Source organism: Mesitornis unicolor, unplaced genomic scaffold (assembly GCF_000695765.1).
Source record: "Mesitornis unicolor isolate BGI_N332 unplaced genomic scaffold, ASM69576v1 scaffold50317, whole genome shotgun sequence".
NCBI lineage: Eukaryota > Metazoa > Chordata > Aves > Mesitornithiformes > Mesitornithidae > Mesitornis > Mesitornis unicolor.
The window spans coordinates 55,684-77,338 of record NW_010195338.1 but is presented as its reverse complement, the minus strand read 5'-3'; the positions used below and the strand labels follow the sequence as shown (position 1 = coordinate 77,338).

Sequence of the window (21,655 nt, the reverse complement as noted above, 5' to 3'; positions counted from 1 at the left end):
AACGGCATACAGCAGGACTAATCTTATTCATAAGCAAAGCTTATCTGGGCCATCATCTATCTTGTAAAGCAGGAGATACAGTACAAAGTGCCATTAACTTTATGTCACAGTAACTTTTCAACAGACACACTTAAGTACATTGTATATCTGTATAGGCTCTTGGAAGTATATGAGATTTTAACTGGCCCATAGACCAATGAACACTCATTTTACAAGCACAATCCATAATATCCTCTTCCAATAAGTTGCTCACGATGATGAGTTTGAAGATGTTCTATCATATAAAAGATGATACTAGGAAAATCTGTTTCTAGTTCTCGGAACATTGGCTATATTTTCTCAGTATATAAATGATATCCTACTACTTAACTCCCTTAATAATAACAGTACCGCACAAACTCAGCAAGCTTAAACCTTTCTTTCACAGTAAAATAAGGAAAGAAGTGTCTTCTTTTTATTTAATGACACAATGGCAATAAATTAAAAGTATATTTAAACCACTGTGGCTTTAGAAAATTTCCAGTTTAGTCTGGAACAGGTAAGTTTACAGCACTTGATTTTTATTATTATATTTGTTATTATATTTCATTGCAATGGCAAACACGAAGTCTCAGAAATAGTCATACACATAATTTTAGAGAAGTTTATATAAAGAGTAAAGAAGGGTATTATACAGTAACACCATATCTGAAAACGAAAAAAAAAAAGAGACTGTTTGCATGTATATGCACACCTGGGTTTACACTTTTTGTCATCATCATGGTCCCAGCTTTTTTTTCTAAGAAGAAAGACACCCACAATATTTCCTTTCTGATTGACAGTGTAAAAAACAGATATATCCCATCTTACTTGTTTTCTGTGATACATTCCACCGCATTTACTGTCTTTAATCCTTTGGAGGTGTTCTGTTGAAAAGACAAGTATTTTTGGTTTTGGTACACACAAAAAAATACATAAACATTAATGAGGCTTTCATGACCTGTTTGCTGCCTTAAATGATTACCATAGCACATTTATTCAAGAAGTCTAGTACAATTAGTACAGGGACTTCAAGAGGGTGGTCCCTTCTGCTCCCTTCACTCTTCACCCAGAAGTTACTTACTTCCCCAAGCCAAAAGAAAGCCAAAGGAGAAGCATATGATCCCTCAGCTGGAGAAGTTCAGAGGCTGATATGTTCACCTGGAGACCTGATGCATCAAGCTGCTTCAGGCAGGCAATGACTTCCTTGCACACCTCACTACATGAAGGGCTCTTCAGTTTTACAGCACTGGAGGTGATCACCTCTGCCTTGTAATAACCTCATGTCATGGCTTGCCACTCACTGATTAATCCCCTTGTAGAGGGGTGAGTTTGGTGGGTTGCCTAGATTTAGGTTGGCAGCTCTTACTATTTCTGAAGCCACCTGGGACCTTTGCTTATGTCCTTGTATCTTTGTTCCTCTATATAGATCTTAGTACTTCACAGAACACCAAAAAAAACATGCTTCAATCCAACTGACAGTCTGAAGAGATAGAAGAGGATGGGCATGCCTGCTGCTTTATTCAGGCACCTGGCAAACATCTCTTAACACAGAAGAGTCCTTAGTGTTTGTTGCTTTCCCCTTCTCAGCAGTGAAAAACACTCTCCGTTTACACACTGAGTCAACAAGTTTGGGTCATCTCATTGCTGAAGAGGAGCACACCCAGCCCCATGAGGGCAAAGGCAGGTCCATGGGGGCAAAGTCTAGGCCTTCTCAGGTTTCCTTTGGGCTTCCTCAACATTTCCTCTTTCCTTCCCTTGACCCCTCTTCTGAGCTGTGCCTTCATGGGCTTTCCTCACTTTTGGCCTAATGATTACCATTCCCATCAGGTGCACTGATTTCTCCTATGGGGAACCAGCTCACTACCACAACCTCACTGTCTCCATCGCTGCTCCTTTCTCTTTCAGGTTCAATAGACCCTTTCCGGTGCTGCGGTTTCACAGATGATCCCTCCCAATTTCTGCACAGCCAAGGCACTTGCAGTCCCATAAGGCACTAGATGGAGGGCTGCTTTCCTCAGTGTCTGGGTTGCCACTGACCAGACCTACACGATGGCAGCAAGGGCAGCAGTGCATCATTTGGACTCCCATTAGATAGCAGAGAGATGACTCCTCTGCTGAAGTGCTTAGGCAGGGTAGGGCCACAACAGCTACCTTTGTAGAGACACAGAAGCCCCAGAAGAAGCTGTCCCTCCAGGACATTTTTAAAACTCCTAAAGTGACACATGTCAACCCAAGGGCATGCTTCATTTCAGTTCCAGTTATGATCCTCCAAAGAGGGAGGAGTACTAAGTCACGCCATACAGATGGTGTACTGGGCTCTCAACACCACTGAATTGCAAACCCTCTGTTAAAACTGTGAAATGGGGGGGTACTAATTTTTACAATTATATCCAAAACTGTGGGATATTTGGTGTTCTTCTTAAGTCTCAAAATTGACTTTAAGAAACAAAGTAGGGGGAGAAAGCACGTAGATCTCAGGTTGTAGACAAAAATATCAAAATGTGACCCTAGTAGAATGGGAGTAAAAACTCCTTTCCCCTAAATAAATAAATCCTCAGCATTAAACCAGTGTCACGATTTACAAGTGCAAGCTTCTATTTGAAAACACTGAGACAATAACAGCAGAATTTCTTATTTTTCTCTTTACAGAGATCAACAGATGTTTTCAGTTTGGACCATTCCTTTATTTGATCAAGGAGTAAAACCAGCATAGTGTTTCTACCCTTTTAAAGATACAGTATCTGAACTGAGAACAAAATTACAGTCTAGTCCAGCAAACTCAGAAATTAAAAGCCAGAGTTCACAGAAAACACAAGTATCTCTTTCACAGCTGCACACACTTTTGTCCCTAATTCTAAGCAAATTAGTCTTGTGAAAGGTCTCTAGGATCTACTGTAACAAATACCAAAACTATAATTACCTCAATGGTGATTGTTTCCACTTGAACATTGAGAGGCATGGCCAGGCTGGGTTTGAAGTGCTTTGCTATTGCAACTAGAAGATGCAGTGTGCTTAGTAAGTCCTTTCCCAAGATAGCTATTCCATGTAACGAAAGAAAACAGCGTTTAGTGTGTAAAACAAGTAAACTTCACTCTAATATCATAAATTCTCCCTGTGCAGAGGATCTCAAAGTCATATAGGACCATAACACAGGTGGGACACCAGATTGGGGTTTATATAGTATCACAATTCAGCAATACCACACCTTAAAAGTTCCTTTCAAGAGACATGCACATGGATGCCGAGGGCTCTTAAGGGGTCCACAAGCCACACACTTGGAGGATGCAGCTTGCATCAGATATTCCTGTCTCACTTCTGATTCAATCAGTAATTAAAATCAAGTTGTTTAATTGTTGTTCTGACACCCCTTTGCCTCATAGCAGCCTTAGAGCAGAAGAAGCTCTGTGATGGAGAATTTTCTCCAATTTCACTTCTACACCTACATTCCACACTCCATTTCAGCTGACTTTCTTCCAGTTGCAAACACTTAGCCACAGCTTCCAGAATCACGGAGAGTTTCTGTCGCTGTTTTTTTTCTGTCAATGCGATCTTGTCAACATCCAGCTTGAGAGATCCTAGGTTTTCTTTGACAGAGAGTCCATAGGAGGGAGGAGAATGTATTTTAACACCACCATAGGAAAAAAAGTAAAAATAAATCAGAAATATAAAATGACAGCAAAGCACACAAACTCTTGTTTTAAATGTTCAATACCACTTAGGAGCTTTCACAGACCCACAGCCATTTGCCTTGTTAAACTCCTGTGCTCTCTGAAAGCCTTGGTATAATCAGTGAAGCTCTGCAAAAGGGAGAGGACTCAAGCTACTCCTTGCAGCATCATACCCCAACCCTAGCACTCCACATTCCTCCTTTTCCTAGTGGAATATCCAACAAGTAAGTATTTTCTCTAGATAGTGTACAAAGGCAATAATAACACATATATATAGAAGAAACCTCAGTTCATTGCTCAGGCAGGTAAACTACGAAAATAAGCCTATCCTGTTCAGATTGCTGCCCTCAGCCTTGGTGATACGAAAAGGAGATACGATTTGAAAGACCTCCCCAAAGAGAAGGAAAGGGAGAAGAAAACTGAAGTAGGGACAGGAGAGACAGAGAAATAGAAATAGACCAACAGGCTGTTTTAAGAGGTCACTTCTTTATACAAGCAAGCACCTCATAGTGTTGAAAGCCTCTTAGATTTTCATCAGTTCCAGTTCCAGCCCAGTGCTTTAGATCTTTTTTTTTTCTTTTTTTTTAAGCAGGAAAACATATAAATTGTACTGCTGATTCCACCCAATGTTTCTGGTAGCATCATAATTCACCTTTGTGCACTCCTGGCTTATAAAGCCTTTCTTCCTTTCAGAGGTACTGTAATTTCACACTTCAAAGTTAACCTTTTTATTATGTTAACTAGCCGGTAAAGAAAGTTTCTTAGAAGAAAAATAGTTATATAAAGACAATAGTGGACCATCAGGCATTTGTTCAGAACTGCAGTTATCACTGATGGTTCACCGTGCAGTGACTCCAGCAGATCACTGCTGTTGTGATTCATGAGGTTTATTCTCCAATCTGGAAGTTGCTCCATGTTGCATTTACAAGCTAAACTCAAAGCAGCAGCTTACCCAAAAGATGATGAAGTACCAGCCCATCATACAGATCTTCTTCCAGACTTTTAACTACTATGTGTTCCTCTTTCAGAGTTGTGTTAATCCAGTCAATTAATAACTATGGAGGAAAGTAAGGCAGCTGTCAATTACAATTGTTGTTTAGACAGTATAGTACTCAGCGCTATATTGTGTTTCCCTTTTCTCTTTAGTCCCTTATCTCATATCTTGGTTTGCTTTCAACCTCCACTTCCTTTGTGCTTTTTGGTTTTGTTTTTTTAAAGGGAAGTTAAAGTATTAGTTAGTTCTCTCTAATTTTCAAGTGAGATAGATGTCTCACAAGTTATACTTCTATGAATTTTGCAGAAATAGTTATACAGGGGGAGAGACAGACCATATTCACCCCTCCATCAGGGAAAAGGCTGCAGAGTACACTTATCAACCCCTGCCTACATTAGACATCACAAAATTCACACAAATTCAACCATCAGACAAAAGTTTGTAAGAAGAGACACTTCACTCATTCTGTTCGTTGTTTCTTGTAGTCATCCATGTTACTAGCACTCCTCTCTTTCCTCTCTGATTTTTGTTTTCTTTTTCTTTCTGCAATTTTGTACTAGTCTGTCTCCAAATATCTTTTATGGGGGAAAAAATAATATTTTGTTTATTTTGGTTCTTACGTGGCAGCCCTCCCATTGCCCTTTCAAATATCCTTCCTGCTTTTGCAAGGGGAAGCTGCTCAGGAAGCCAAGGGCTGGCTACAACTGGAAGGGAACCACATTCCAAATTACATCCCTTGGCCCTGCAGCCCCTTCCTTGAGCACTGTGCTCCTACACCGGAGACCAGCAGAGCTCCTCAGCACCTCCTCAAGCATGTGTTTTATCCACATATGCTGACAGAAAGAGAAGATGACCTGCTGAAGCAGAACTGAAAAGCAGTAGCCCCAGCTGGCTGTTAACAAGAACCTCTTGAACGAGGGATGGGTATTGCTCATATTGCTGTTATTGCTACAAGTGAGTGTCTGGAATTAGTTGTGTGGATAATATCCTTTTCACTCGCAGTAAACAGAGAAGAAAACTCATAGCAGATCCCTGTAAGTCAGCCAACAGTAACAAAAATGTAAAGAGCAGTCTGAAAAAAAATATGTATCTCTGTGATGCTTGAAACAGCACAAGAAATAAACGCCTGGCGCCAGCACTTGCCTGAGCTGAGAAGCTGTCAAAGTGTTTGTTATACACTTCCTCAGCTAAGAAGTAACAGGAATTTTCTAGAGCAGAATGCTGTGCTCCTCAGTTAACATTTGCAGATTAAGACCTGGTGATGCTTTAGATGTGTGAGGGGCAGAGCAGTATGCCAAATGTAAGGGTACAACTGGACGGAAGTCAGAAAGCAGAAAGTAGTGCTGAGTACAGATCTATGAGATCCCTCATCTGTTGTCTCAGCTCTAAATAGCCACCTCCAGAGCCTGCAGCTCACATCATTCTGCTTTCAGTCCACATCTGGGGCCCTACTCAGCTGCAGAGCAGAGCATTGTGTCTAAAGATGAACAGAGAAAGCAGAAAAGGAATACTTTAAGAAGTTTGCTACCGGCTTTCAAATGTAACCGTCATCTACTTCACTGCATTCCTTAGCTCCCCAAAGCCACCTCAAAATGAAAAGTCAGTGGAACAGAGTCTTTCTGACGGGCCAGTTTCTTTCCTTCCCTTAGTCTTCCCATGAAATACCTTCCTGTCCCTGTCTCCATCCCAATCTCTTCTCTAGAGGAGCCATGAACTCTTTAGATTAAGAAGGCAATCAGTGGCACTGATGGGCACACAGAGGACCGCATCCTCATCATCCAAAGAAAATAAATTAGGCAGTGAAGAACATTGTTTCAGGAGTCTCTGACGGGAAATGGATTAAGCACTGAAGTGCATAGAAGTCTTCATACACTGAGGAAAGCTCTTCATCTTTGGCAGTCTGGAAAGAACAAATTCAGTGTCTCTGTAGACAACATAATTGCATTTTGCAGCACCACCTTTCAGATTTTCTCTTTTGTATAGAAACATTGTGAAAGCCTGACACAAAAATTAAATCTTTTTGATCAAATGTGCATGAAAGTTTAAGAAAACGTAATATAGAAACACACATATTTATGGATTTATGAATGCCATATAATACACACATCAGCACATAGCCTAAGCTGGTTTTTGTAATATTTATGATGATTTCAGTATCTCCATAATGCAAGAAGTGCTAGTCTTATAAAAGACATGCCACTTTTCTTCCACGAAATGTCAGTATGCTAGCCTTCCCCTGGGCTGTGCCATTAGAGAAACACAGTGATTGAATGCACAGGGGAGATATTCAAAATTACTTGGAAATAAAGTACTTTCCCATGAAATAGGATTCATCCTTCACAGTTACCTCAAGCAGACAATGCACCACATAACAACTTGAAAGCTTTTCTCCTGAATTCTTGGTGACTTGCACACCCTTCATCCCTTCTCCCTCTGCTCTGTGCTATTCTCCTCAGGCTGCTTCGCAGCTGAGCCAGCTGCCATCAGAAGAAGACAAGACAGGAGACTGATGCAAATCAGCACAGCAATCCTAAAACTTGTTAACATGGGATCAGGGCAACAAACTCACGCATATCCGAACATCTTTAGTCACAGTAAATGCTGACGTGGGTCATGGTCCACTGTTGTAGCTGGATTCTCATTGCTAAGATACTACCATTACAGTGAAGTAGCAACTGGGTGCCACTTATGGTGTGGCTCATCCACATGTCCCAAGTTAGGCGAGGTATCATATAAAAAGAAACTCAGTTTTTAAATCTACACTCCACTTTACACACAGCATTGACCACTCCTAGCTGAGGCAGGCATCTGAACCTTGGTCCTCCATGGTCCCAGCCATCCTGGCACTGAGCTTAAGCAGAAGCTCTGGTTTACTCGTGTGGAGCCCTAGTGCCAAAAGCAGAGCTTGTCCCCATCCATAGAGAGTGGGGAACTGGAGCCAAAGAGTTGGGTAATTTACAGGGCTGAGCATTAACACAACAAGTTAAAACAACTTGAGGTGAAGGTTAAACAACATGGGAAAAGAAATGGTACCAGTTTCAATTCTTCCAATTTCGGGTTGTTGCTTGAGGTCGGTTTTATGAGTTTCCTCTTCTCACCTATGAAAGGAAGAAAACAAGATCCATTATAACTATCAGATAGACCAATGCAAGTTTGCTGTAAAATCTGCTATCAGTTTAATATTACCCAATATCACTAATTGCCATATGTAGAAACACTGCTATTTTTTATTTTAACTGATTCCTTATGAGTAAGAAAATGGTATATCAGACTATTAAGACTGCTGTTGGAAATTATGCTCCAGTGTAATTCAGATAAGATCTAGACAGACAATTCTAGAAAGAGGAAAACAAATTTGGTCAGATGCTTATGTGTGAAATTTAAATTTAAGTTAAAGATTCAACTAGAAGTTGTCTTGCTTCTTCATGATCTGCCTCTAGAGAATCAGCAGCCAGATTACAAACACAGAGCTTACTCACTGCTGATAAAACCATGGGACCACTGCTGAAAAATACACAACTTATATGTACCACACATTTTCTGCTTAGTTTTTCAGGTCATTCTTTGGACATTTTTCTGTTCTGGTTCATAAAGTACATACCTTGAGCGATGACATTCTCGGTTAGGAATTGATTAAGTGCAGCAGGCTGTGTAAACACATTCAAAAAGTCTGGATCCATTGTCTTTCCTTACTCCTGATAAACTGGTAAAAAACATGCAGGGGGGGGAAAAACACCAGTAATAGTATGTGAAGATCAAAATTAGTTCAAAGAAAACAAACAAACAATCTGAAGGGGTTTTTTTAGTTACTGTTTCATAACTGGGGGATCACTTTTCAAAACGAAAATCTGAAAAAGTATTTAAATGTGTGTGTAAAGAAAAATAAGTCAGAAAGAACTTTCCTTTTTTTCTGTTAATCATCAAAATGTAGGGTAAAAGCCCTGAAGTATGAAAACTTGCCTTATTCCCATCTAATTCTGTTTCATCTGAACTAGATCAGTAAAATTCTATTTCAACTGAAATGAAAAAGCTTTCAGCTCCTAGGCTATCTGCTATAAAAATAACCAATACTTCAGAAGCATTAAATCAAGAATAGAGAAGTTAAGTTAGTGAGACAAGTTTATAATTATAATCAGTTTTCTTTACTAGACCAGCTGGTATAGCTGTAGGCATACAATGGCATGTTTCTGGGTAGACAAACTCATCTTCATGTTACATTAACATGCACAGCTTCCCAAAGACTTTTTTAGTTTAAACACAGATTGGAGACCGACTTTCCTTCTCAACCCAGATGTTCTCAAAGGAAAGCAGAATGACAATACAGAATAAACAGGTGAAAATACCTTGTCAACATACTCAAGCTCTTCCAAAACAGCTAGGAGTCGTGTTGGAGGACAGCAGAAGCCAGAGAAAGGAATGGGGTTATCAGAGCTGGTGGAGAGGCTGCATAGCCATTCATACGTGCTGCTGTCCTACCAAACACCCAGCTGAAGTTCACCTCTATCACCAGCAGCTGTCTGCAAACAACAGGCTGGCAATGATGTCTCCCACTCTTCTAGAAGCTGTGACTCAAGCCACAGTGCAAGTGGAAATGAGTCTGATTTTTTAATGATGGGAATGCAAGGCTGTGCACACAAAAGATAGAGCCAGGCTCCACGAGCAGCTTACATGGTAGGAAAAGATCAGTTTTAAGTGCTTGCTTTTGCAGTCTTAATGTTCATGTAAAGGCTGTTTGGTCAAGTCTGTAAGACTAAGAAAACTAGGATGCTTTACCTTGGCAAAGATTAAAAGTCAATAAAAAGTTACAGAGAGTAGAATCTGAATAGTCTCTTTTACAAATTGTATTGTGATGCAAGAAGTAGGATGTATGGTTTAATATAATTTAAGAGCAAGAAATCAGAGTCATATATGGAAACTGTACAAGTAAATGGTTGTCTGCAGAGGTGAAGGGAACTACAGAAGAATCACGGCTCTGAGCCCTGGGCAATCAGGGCAGCGTATGGTTTGTGTCACGGCAGCATCTGTACTAGTGTAAGAGATCTCATGTTCCTTGACAGTCCCAAAATTTATGAAAGCCAGAGCAGAGGAGAGAGCAATATGATGACCAGGAAGACTTTTTACACAGCTCTGAATCATCAAATCCCAGCTGCTGCTGGACGCAGGGTACAAGATGGGATGAACTGTCACTCTGCTCTCTAATTGGAAGTGCCACCTGTTCTGTGGATGGGAAATGCTCTCCTCTCTGAAGTTCAGTGCTGCAGGGCCACTCTAGAGGAGGGGAGGCTGACTCTTTTTGTTCTTTTTTAACAGAAAGAGAGATGCCCCACATTAGAGGTTCATACAGCAGAGGACTCTTACTGCCTACCTGAGATGCCTGTATTAGGAGTCCTGTCTCTCAAGACTCCCTATGTAACGAGTGGACATGGCACCTTTAAAGAGCAATCCAGAGCATTTAAACCGTGGTCTAGCCCTGGCATTTTCCAGTTACCACCTCCATTCTGTCGCCAAAGAGACAGCCTCAGCAGGTGCCTGAAGTGAGGTGCTATGAGGACCCAGCCCTATAAGCACAGAGGAGCAAGGCAGTTGCTGCAAGTGCTGTTGCACACTGTCCACAGAAGTTCTCCAGAGTGGCATTTCTCTCCTTGACGGCTTCACATGCCAAACAGCATGGTGCTGCTCTGCAGGTTCTCTCTCACATATTTATTAAAGGCTTCAGTCATGTATTTTAACACAGACTTTGCCAAGCCAAGAATATTGGTAGAAAACAGCATTTGGATGCTTTAGCACATCAGTTTGATAAAACAAATTAGGTACAAAATTCCCAGCAAGCCACTAGGGAAAAGGGTCATGACAGAATTAGTTTCATCATGGTGGCTGCAAAACTGAATGTTGTCTCTAAAAAGTTGCTTGGTAAAATAAGATAGGAGAAATAGAGTCATTTAGTGCCTGAGGAACAACTGAACTATCTGAGATAAGACTGCCCAGATGAAATCAACTGAGAGAGAAAAGTTAATACAGAGCAACTGAAGGACAACTTACTTTTAAATTAGGTTTCTGACAGCTGCTATGCCTTGGGAAGTGCTGCTCATAAGTCTTCCATAATCATCTCTGTAAACCACAACTTACATGAACTCAGCTTTGCTGCAATACTCAACTTGCGTATCTCTTACTTCCTTTGAGTATTTACACATCAAAGTGATGTGTATGGTCTGCTGCATCCTTGATCTCTGTTTGGCCAAGAAACCCAAACATCAGAAGCTACTCTTTAAAATTTGCAAGCTTGTAAGAAAAGGCCTGTAATTAAGAATTTGTTATAGCCTAAGTTAATATCCTCTAAGGCCTCAGTCCTTAAAATTCCTATACTGGGTAAGACTAGCTTGCCTAGTATCCAATCCCTTACAGCACCCAAAAGCAGAAGCTTAGGGAAAAAACAAAACAAAACAAAACTTACTTCCCCCAAACACTTCAACAGCCTGCAGCTCAGCCTTCCTACATCAAAGTTGGGCTTCTGGTAATTAGAAGCTGTCAACACATTTACTTCCCATGAACTTCCCACTCACCCCTTGAATACGGGTATCTCCCACCATTCAGCAGTGAGGGACTGAAGACCATGGCCATACCTCACATGACACACCACCTCCTGCTGCTTGCTCTGCCTTGCCACCTGCCAGCTTCCCCTGGAGCTCCCCACCACGCATAGCACAAAGACCACCAACCCATTCACATTCTTCACACCACTGAGTTGCTACTCCATGTTATTACTGTGTTGCTATCCTACACCTTCAATAATAATCTCTTCCCAAAACTGAGGAAGCACAGCCTAGGTCTGAGCAATCCTTCACAGGGTAATCACTCCGTAGTATTTCTGATCATCCCAATCACCCTTTTCTGAACTGTCTCCAGCACTATCACATCCTTTTTGAAGGGCTGGGAACCAGAGCGGCACAGATTTAAGGAGATGCACCACAGTGTTTGCTGAGTTGTTCTACAATCCTCTTCTCCTAATTCCCAACACTGTTTGCTTTTTTGATCACTGTTGAGCACTGAGCTGACACCTTAATAGAACTATCTATTATATTCCCACGATCTTACTCCTAAATAGCAATGCTATGCTCAGAGCCCATCATTTATCTGGGGAGCTGGTATTGGTTTTTCCTCCATGTTTCACCTCACATTTATCGACCTTGATTTCCCACAGCCTTTTCAGAGCCCAAGAACTGCAGTTCCTTAGCATTTAATAGACTTACTGCTTATTACTAATAATTAGCATTCACAAGCACTCCTTCATGTGGCAAACTGCATTTCTGTGAGGCTTGGTCCTAGACAGCAGCTATTCAAAGATTAACACTGCAGAAACAACATAAAATGGAACGTGACTGGGTTTGGACATCTTCCTGGGGTTAGTTGTTTAATGAGAAATAGGAAGGGATGGAAGGCTTGGTTCCCACATGGAAGCTGCCGTGTTTGCTGCATCAGCTTCTGCATCCCATCAATCAAAATTCCTGTTCAGAGCTGTGACTGACATGCTATTTTTTCCAGTCTCCACCCTCCTGCAGGTGTTATTTACCAGTACTTGAAGAAGAGATCATTGTAGCAGACAACTGCTTGAATACTGATTGTAGAGGCATTTAATGAAGACATTTTTAAATAAAATTGAGGTTTAATTACTGACTATTCAAATGAAATGGCATAGTTCGGTCCTTCATTCTCTGAGAACATCATAGATGTACAGACTTGTCTGCTTTAAAGTCCAGAGGTGTTTTAATAGTTTCAGGTAGCCAACAAGTGAATTTTTCTTAAGCCAGGAGCCAGGCTATTGCACAACGTTGTAATGACACAACTACCGATAAAACAACTAATTCTCTAGTTGAGTCAGACCAGATCTGTTTTTCTCTATGCGTTTTCACACAGTCTGGCTCCCAGATATCCCTAATATACAATATAAAGCATTAATGAGCTACCAGTGCTCTCTGACATACAAACTAGCTGTAGACTATACACAAGGCACCAATGTTACCAGATTGTTTCAACTGTTTTATTTCCTGTTTGAAAAGACAAAAGCCCTACTCTGCATTAGCTCAAACACATTTCCTAGGAACGGTTGCCTACATAGATCACACAAAGGAGCGAACAAAAACCAAGTGGGAATTTTAATGTCATATGTCTGCCTTCAGAAAACCAGAATTAAAAAACAGATATATATAAAAAAAGAGAATATGCATTGTGTGCCCAGTTTAAAACTTACTTTCACTTCCTTATTCTTTCAGATCTTTCAAGAGCCATTTTTACTCATTAGCATCTGAAATTGTCTTAGCAAGAACAACCCACGAGGACACAGAAAGTCTTACAGTTAAAAAAAAAATTCAAACATTTTAAAAAGCACCCAAAAGAGTCCCTGTTCCCAAACTTACTAGTCTCTCTTTTAATAATTCTCCAGAAGCTCTTCCAGTATCTTCTCACAGCAAGCGCAATGAAATTTATGAGGAAAGAGGACTGACCCCTGGGCTCAGAACGTCCTGTGCCGAAGCCACAGCCTCCCATGCGGGCCAGCACCAGGCACGAAGGGTATGCAAGAGGGAAGTTGCGCTGCGCGGTACCGACCTCTCTTAAAAATGAAACCAAGGTCGTATCCGGAACTTAATTGTCTGTGTGCCTGGTCCCTGCTGGAGACTAAAATAAACTGAAACACAAATGCAGGAAACATGTAAACACTGCACTCCTGAAATACCAGAAAGTGCTAGAAAGATACGACCATTCCTCCATGGCACTGCAGGGCATGGCAGTTGGCTGGTCTGTGTCTTTAGGGCGACTCAGAGTATGCATTTTCTTTACATATAGTAATAAACCAGCCAACAGCAGACACAATCATCATGCTACATTACACCTTTTACTAATGCTCCTTTGAGCATTTTATAAAGCAGATCAGCACTACTCTACCTACTTCGTATAAGGAGAAAGCTAGGCAGGAGATTAACTCGTCTGTCCTTAGAGAGCTATTTAGCCACACCAGGGCCCAAAATACTCATCTAAGAGCTACCTCCACTAGGAAGTGCTGCTGCTCTTCCTTCCCTTTTCCACCATTGATTAAAGAGGGAAAGTTCCCTACAGCAACCACTTTCCCTGGACATTCCCTTCAGGTACCACTTATGTTTGTTAACTCTTCCAGAAAGAAAAAGCAACTGTGCAGTCTTCCATGAAATGTCTCCTCCCAGAATGAGACAGCAAACAGCCGCACTAATTAAGCTGATCTGGTTTAATGCTGTTTAGGGACCAACTCCTGTGTTTAGCTCCATGCTACAGACAAGAACTGATGGTTCTTCATGAGCTAAATGGGATAAAGGAAAGTGGGTTGAAAACAGATTACCAGCTGCCATGAATTCTTAGTAACTGAGAACTTATGCCAAAATCCTTAATCAAAGGGCAAACTTCACTTTATTTTCTAAGCAGATGATAAGCACAACATTACATCAAATTAGCAAAGACTCAGAGTACCTTCTTACCTATGTAGAAGCACACGACACAGCCTAGAAATGTAGTAAGTAAAAACTTATTGCCAATTTCGGACAAATCCAGTTTCATATCAGCAGTCAGAGGGAAGAGGAAGAATTAAAAGTGGGGAAATTAATCTGTAATTACTAGGTCTATCCCTACTTCAACTGGCAACTTCAAGTGACTTCTTTCTTGAAAGACTGACTCATGTTGGTGCTAAAAGAACAAGCCTGAAACACACACAATGAACAAGCATCTTTTTTCCTCCAAAAATTGATGATGTCACCAGTGCATGAAGTATCCAGTCTTGTGTAGAACAGCACTAGTAAATTCTGTATCAGAGTTGCATTTGATTTTATGCCCATCTCCCTCCTCATCCTTCTGTACATTCCCAAAGCGCACCTCATGCCCACACACATCCCCCTCACACACCTGGTCCTCGCATAAAAATAGCCACTAAGAACAATTCAAGGAATCAACAGCACTCCCATCGATAAGAAGTTCTGATAATGCATTTTCCTGATTCTCCACATGGCCTTGCTTTATTGGAGAGCACAGAGGCATTTTCAGTTTCATTCCACATTTACTTGGGCTTTTGGCTTCTCAGGTGCTCTACAGAAACATACGGGATTGGCTTCGGCATGCGAGGCTTCCCTCCTGTGCTGCTGGGGAGGAACTAGGCCCTAAGCCTTCTAATGGTATCAGGGAGTGTAATTCAGTTACTGTTCTCATGTGGAAGGAACAAGGTAAACAACTTGAACATGTCCAGTAGCTGAGCAATATATATGCACATATAGGTGGCTAATGAACCCTACAGAAAAGCTAATTTGTGTCTACCCATACAATTTCATCACCTGTACCACAGCTGGAAACCTGAGATCACTGCTTTGCTAGGTGTGCATATATCATCATATACCAAGGACCCTTGATAAGAAGACAGCTGAAGCCCACGTTTCAAAAGGTCTTCCCACGGACTTGTCCATTTAGCAAAAAAAAAGATGTAGAAAACCAAGTGATTATCATTTATTTATTTGTTTGTTTGAATAAATAGTACAACTGTCACAAACCATGCACAACACTCCTGCTGTGATTTTTAGCGAACATAGCATTGCATTGTAACTTGCTTACAGTACGCAACTCTTGTCACAAAGCTGGATATCTCCAGCATATGACAAGTCCGGAATTTTATCTGCAGGGCTGTTTTTTAGTAGTTAGAAATCCAGAGTAAACACTGTTAAAAAGAGTAGAAAAGAGTCTTAAAAAATACATGAATACTGGAATCACTGGGGTGTGGGGAAGAGGGGGTAAGAAGCCCTATAAGGTTTAAACTGATTTTTAAAAGTCTGCCACTGCTGGTTTTTCATCTTGAGAAACAGAAAGCAGCTGAGGAGCACCTGGGCTGCTTCGATGGTAAAACAGCTCACTGGAATGGAGTATGTCAAGCAGATGCACCTAAAAGGCAAGTTGTATGGACTGGAAAAGACAGACATTCATTAAGTACTCACAAATGTGGACACTTGAATGCTGCAGAGCATTCAGCATTCCAGATGAACTCAACAGGATTCAGATCTATCCCACTGGCACCCAGGGAACATATCAATAACTCCAGTAACACAAAGGATTAATGAGTAACATTTTTAACACTGACTTATCTTTTTGAGAAGAAAAGAAGTGCACATGTAAGAGGAAGGCATGACAACAGAAGGTGTTTTAGAGAAGCTTTACTTACATTGCCCTTCCTGTAAACTGGGCTGCTTGAACCTCCAGTTCAGTTAAATCCACCCTGCTCCCAATCTGTTTAACAAATACACCGTCTACAGGATGAGTGACCTGGCTAGACAGCAAGGAGCTAAGGAACTAAAAATGTATTTTCCCTATGCAACATTTCCAACAGACTTAAAAACATAACAAAACAGGGTATGAAACCTGCCCCCAGTCTGTCCAGGGCATCAAGCCTGCAGTTTTGGCTGACAGGGACATTAATGAAAGGAATGCTAAAGGGGACCCATGCCACAGGCTGTAGAGGAGAGACTCGGGTTTCTGCAGTGACCAGAAACAATATAACAAAACAGAGACACTTCCAAAACTGGTGGTAGGTTCACATCTGCTCACATGCAATGAGGATGCCAGCTGTAAATCCTCATCTCAGAAACAGCCATCTTCCCTCCCAAAACAAAACTGCTCTTATCAAGCACCTCTTGTTACTTTCTGTTTGCTTTCGATATTACCATTGCTTGCAGTTTCAAAAACTAGATTTCTCTGGAGGTCTTTCCCAGTGACTCAGAGAACATAAACAGCATTGGCACTTCCACATCAGCTGAAGGGAGGTGGGTGGAATGACAGCTCTTTAACAGACTTGTTTCCCACAAATAACACCGCATTAAACTAAAAGTTTGAGAGACCTTTCAGTTCAATCACCTTCCAGCCTCATGATACCCCTACTTCACAGCATGAAAGTTAGACCAATTTCATTAACTTACCATGAGAGCTGACCCACCAGGCCTTGGAGCCTCTGCAAGTCTCCTCTGTAATAATTGCTAGCATCATGGTAGAGTCCAGTGGCCCCATCTGAAATTTAAGTCCAATTGTACTCGGCTTTGTATAAACAGCCAGAGGTCAGCTCCCTCCTAAAGTACAGACAAGCAATGATTCCCCACAGAACCTTATAGGGTACATGAGAGCTGTATTTTTAATGGAAAGAAAGGGCAATTTCCTTCCATCTTTGTTTTGAAGGTATGAGAGAAGGTGATCCAAATAAATCAGATACTAGAACTCAGAACCCAAAATTATGAAACAAAGAAGCAGAAGCCCATTCCTCTCCCTCTGAGATTAAAAAAACAATGTTTAAGGAGGGAAGGAGAAAATCCCAATTGTAAAATTAGACCGTTGAAATAGCAACTTTCCTCTTGAACTCAGAAAGGTAAAGAAAGTTTGGCATAAGAAATCCACTTTTATAAAAAAAAGATGCCTACTTATAACAGGACTCAAGTAAGCCCACAGAGCAGAGCAATACTACCCACTTCCTCTCTGGGGCACTCAGCCTAATGTTTCACACGAAAACATGGCTACCCATAAAAGGAAAGTTGCTTCTGTGGTATGTAAAAGCAGTAGTCAAATCTCTCCCTTGTGCACCCCAAGGAAAGAAGTGCTATTCTATGCATATTCCACACATAATTTACTCTGGAAATCACATTCCCATTTCCTTTGTACAGCTCACCTCAAAAATCTATTGCTTACATTCCAGCACAGCCTCCTTACACACACCACTACACCTGTGCACCACCAGCCAGGAAAAAGCTCCACAGATGCAACCTGTTAAGTACTATGAGGTAACTGAACTCTACCAGAAAAAACTAGCAATCCTTTTATAAAACAGATTCTCACTAAAATCCATAGCATCTTAAAAGACTACAGGACTAGGCCAGAGCCTAGCAGATTATTTCTTGGGATGGCACAGGACAACTCAATGAAATTAGTTTAAAACAGAACTGATCACTGAAAAGCTTCACATTTGAGTGCTAACCATTGGCTTGCACTATGTATACCACGTGTCATGCATAGCCCAGTGCAACCCACAAGTAAAGGCAAGCTCTTATTTATACAGGAATTCAGTTTTACTCTTTAGGAAAGAAAATATGTAAAACTCTGTTTATAAAAGACTGATCCCCAGGACTATATAGCTGCCAGTAACTCTAACAGGAATGAATCTGACCCTTTAACTTAGCTATGTGAAATGAAGAGTCAGCCTTTAAACTGCCAAACTCACTATTCCCCATATACATTTCAGAAAGGACTGGAGGCAAAAGGCATTAATCCATCCTGCACCTATTTGACCAGCTCCTGACTGACCTGACTGAACTGCATGCTTAATGGATGACAGTGGCTCTAGCAACCAAATTTATCCTGGAAAGGAGACAAAATAAAAAACAGACCTGAAAAAATTGGCTAGTCATCACATTGCAAGGCCTATTCTGTAAACACTGAATGGAAATAACACTGAGTAGTATGAGGCTAAAACAAAAACTGAAGCTTGTGCCATGTAGCTTCAGATAGTGCCTGTAATTCCCCTCAGTCCCTCCCAACCAACAGAACATTAAAAACCTTATTTATCAGAAAAGGCTCAGCTTCTAAATAAATTCCAATGCTGATTTCCTATTGCTAACATTTAAGCCTGGTAAATCATCAAATGGCAGTGGCACCCAAGGAGTATGCAAAAGAAAGTCTACTATAGAATCAAGGAGTCTCCAGCCATGAGGAAGGTCTCATGTTTTCCCCGCTCATCAGTTAGTGGTATATTTCCTTTATCAAAAGAACATTTGTTGACGATAGCAAACAACAGATTCAACAGCATCTTCTGGTAAAAGTGTGAAATATCTACACATTTTCAAGTAACACAGAGAATACAACACATGCATTATTTTCAGTGGGATTGTAATATACACAGCTACAGAGAGACCAAATCAACTGTAGAAAGAGTGCATGAAGTATAGCATAAGGCACAAAGGGAGCGTGCAGAGGGTGTGTTTATTATAATTTCTGCCTAAGGAGATTCGAAGGATGAAGGCCTCAGCAGCTTTCAGGATCATTCAACATTCTTGTACTTTGTGAACAGGTTGTATAGAACCCTGAGGGTAGACTTCAGATCCAAGTTGACAACATCTGTGGAAGAAAATGAGAAATCCTTAATTCACTTTTTGTTCTCCCTCATTTGTCCTCAAAGGAACAAAAGTCCCCACATCTCTGAGTCAGTGGGATCAGCAACAAAAAACCACACAGATTTCTCACCTCCCCAAGTCAAGCTTTTTAAGAAGTGTCCACAAAACACCTTCACAGTAATACAGTCACAGCTAACTTCTCTGGGAAACTGAAGAAGGATAATTCCTTTCCTCATCTAAATATGGTCGCAGAGAAAGCCTACTTCTCACTGAGACCTGGGATAAAGGCTTTGAGAAATACCACTGACGACTTCACTGGCCACGGAAGCAGGGAACAAGTAGCCACACATATCACATGAGATACTGAACCTCACACATCCACAACTCTGCAATGACACAGTCCACAAATAAACAAAGCCTGAATTCTTGTAGCAGACTCAAAGCTTTCCGTTATCTAATATCTCTTCCTAACATGCGAGGCCAGGGAACAGGTTTGGAGCAGTTCTCAACAAAATGCTGTTCTGCTAACACCTCCCAACCTATGACTATAATAAAATGCCAGGAAATACCACAGACATGTAATCCAGGGACTATGGGCAGAGGCATAGCACAGAGAAGGCTGAAGAGGTGGAAAGAAAGGTTTGATACAATATGTAAGAAAGGAGGAGGAGAAAACAAAAAATACACAGTAAAAAATATGAATGGAAGCAGAAGTAAGGAAGAAGAAATAATTTAAAATAATTCAAAGAACTAGGAAGATAGCAAACAGTTAACAGATTAAGTACAAGTAATGTGAGGTCCCAGGGAAATACCTACTGCCTGTTTTGAAGAATCATTGCCAGGACCTCTTCACCCTTCTCTTCTACCCCATACTGGATAATACTCTAACCCTTACACTGATTTTTTCAGTCAATTCTGTAACTTTTCTTTCTACACTTTTTCCTGTATTATTTTACGTATTTCAGGATTCTTTATTTTTTATTTGCAAAAGAATCTGCTTCTGCCCCAAAGAAAGGAAAGATCCTAACTGCTGTGAAGTAATATACTCTGACAATAGAGATATCTAAAATATGAAACATATTTCTAGTTTTTCTAGGTATCATGGAAAGTTCCTTACTATCATAGCATTTTCAGTAAGGTAACAGCCAAAATCAGCATTGGTTCCTTTGTAACAAGACCCAGTTCCCTCAGAGATGGATCTAAAATGTAAACTTAGCCATGGGAAATAACACTTCGTAATAGTTGTGCACTTCTGAAGTTGGAAAATCAAGGCAAGTACCTGGAGAAGAGACAACTATCAGCAGATTTGACCCACTGATGCTGACAGTCACTTTTGTTTGCTAAACAATGAAACAAAATAGTGCTGCCACTATGAAAATGCCAAAAAAGGGCCCAGTCAGCTTTGTAGTGGTCAGAGATTTGTAGTGTGTATTTGCCCCATTCCTCCCAAATGGTTTTCTTTCCCCCATGCCACCCGTTTTCAGCTTCCCACTGAAAGCAGGATGGGTCCATTCCCTGAGCCACCATAACGTTCATCACAGCTGACAACAAAAATCAGTGCGATCAAGTCTTGCAAGGTTCAGCTCCTGCCTCTGGCTGACATCAGTTCAAGATCAAGGTGCCAGTAGAGAGACATAAGAATCTGGAGGGTAGAGCAGGAACATAGCCGGAAGCTAGAAGCACAGCTGGGAAACCAGGGTATGTCCCAGGGAGAAAGCAGCTGGGAGTAAGAGGCTGCGAAGTGCCAGAAAAGCCAAGGGCACCAAAAAGAGCACAAGCAGGAGCTGGAAGGGGACCCAGACCTGCAGCAACTGTGCTGGGCAGGTATCATCCATCTGCCCTCATTGGAGGCATTTGAGGCCAACTCCTACTAATCTCCAGCAGCAATGTGAGTTGGGTACCTGCTGCTGATCACCCCTGGTGATTGTCTTCAGGAATGAGAGGTATGAGAGGCCCCATCACTAAAAGAAGGAATGGACCTGACTCTTTTCTTTGGCAGTGGAATGACGCATAAATTTAGGGTCAGAAGAAACTATTGTGGTCCCAAAGTCTGATCTTATGCACAGCACAGTCCTTAGAGAACTTTACCTTGGAAATCCTGCAATGAGCTTAAAAACCAGCCTGTGGTTGAATTAAAATACAAGCTAAACATTACATGCTTTTCTTTGTTGGTTTTTTTTTCTTTTTGAAGCTTCCAGTGGTGGAAATTCTACCTCCAACCCTTGACAATTCAGACTGATGGTTACTTACCTTCACTGCTGCAAAAGTTATACTGTAATTCTGGTTTGACACTTTCCTAACTTTCAGACCTTGTTATGCCTTTGTCAGCTGCATTAAAGAGTACAATGGTGTGAGAAGTATCCTCCCTGTGTGGGCGATTACAGCGTTCCCTATTGATCAGTGTCTAACAGGCATTCCCAGGAATAAGCACATTCTCAGCCTCCATATCTTATTTTGATATGAAGCACAGTCATAACATTACTAACAAAAACTAATAAAATGTTACATGAAAGTGGCCATAAATCATCAAAATAGTTTAAAATATTCCAAGAATTTAAAACTGTCATACTCCATAACAGCCTCTTTAGAGGCTAATAAATGAATCCACTACAGCACACTTTTGCAGCAATAACTCAGCATCAAGTTCTGCTTCTGCTCAATCTACTGAATTGGGCTGGAGGAAAACAAAGATGAGCTGTCCTGTATGCTCCTATTTTCGTATTTTACCTGCACAAAGACATACTAACATATTAAACAAGACCTCTTTCTTGTAAGCACTGCAGAAAGCATGGGCTACAGAAATAAAAATTATGATGTTTTGTACTAGA

General features: G+C 41.0%; 2 protein-coding genes across 4 annotated transcripts in view; both read right to left on the bottom strand.

Moving 5' to 3' along the window:
* PARVG (parvin, gamma) overlaps positions 1-8,363 on the bottom strand; it is a gene marked incomplete at its 3' end in the record, with an annotated part of 15,671 nt that extends 7,308 nt beyond the window's left edge. Inside the window, exons 1-6 of the mRNA XM_010188073.1 lie at positions 8,285-8,363; positions 7,717-7,781; positions 4,642-4,744; positions 3,465-3,605; positions 2,942-3,057; positions 850-905 (exon numbers count right to left, since the gene is read on the bottom strand). Coding sequence (XP_010186375.1) covers positions 850-905; positions 2,942-3,057; positions 3,465-3,605; positions 4,642-4,744; positions 7,717-7,781; positions 8,285-8,363 — 560 coding nt within the window. The remainder of the gene's footprint in view (positions 1-849; positions 906-2,941; positions 3,058-3,464; positions 3,606-4,641; positions 4,745-7,716; positions 7,782-8,284) is intronic.
* Positions 8,364-18,754: 10,391 nt separating this feature from the next.
* Positions 18,755-21,655, bottom strand: part of PARVB (parvin, beta) — a 40,454-nt gene continuing 37,553 nt past the window's right edge. For all 3 annotated transcript variants that reach the window (XM_010188072.1, XM_010188070.1, XM_010188071.1), the window contains one exon: positions 18,755-18,831. In XM_010188072.1, coding sequence (XP_010186374.1) covers positions 18,755-18,831 — 77 coding nt within the window. The remainder of the gene's footprint in view (positions 18,832-21,655) is intronic.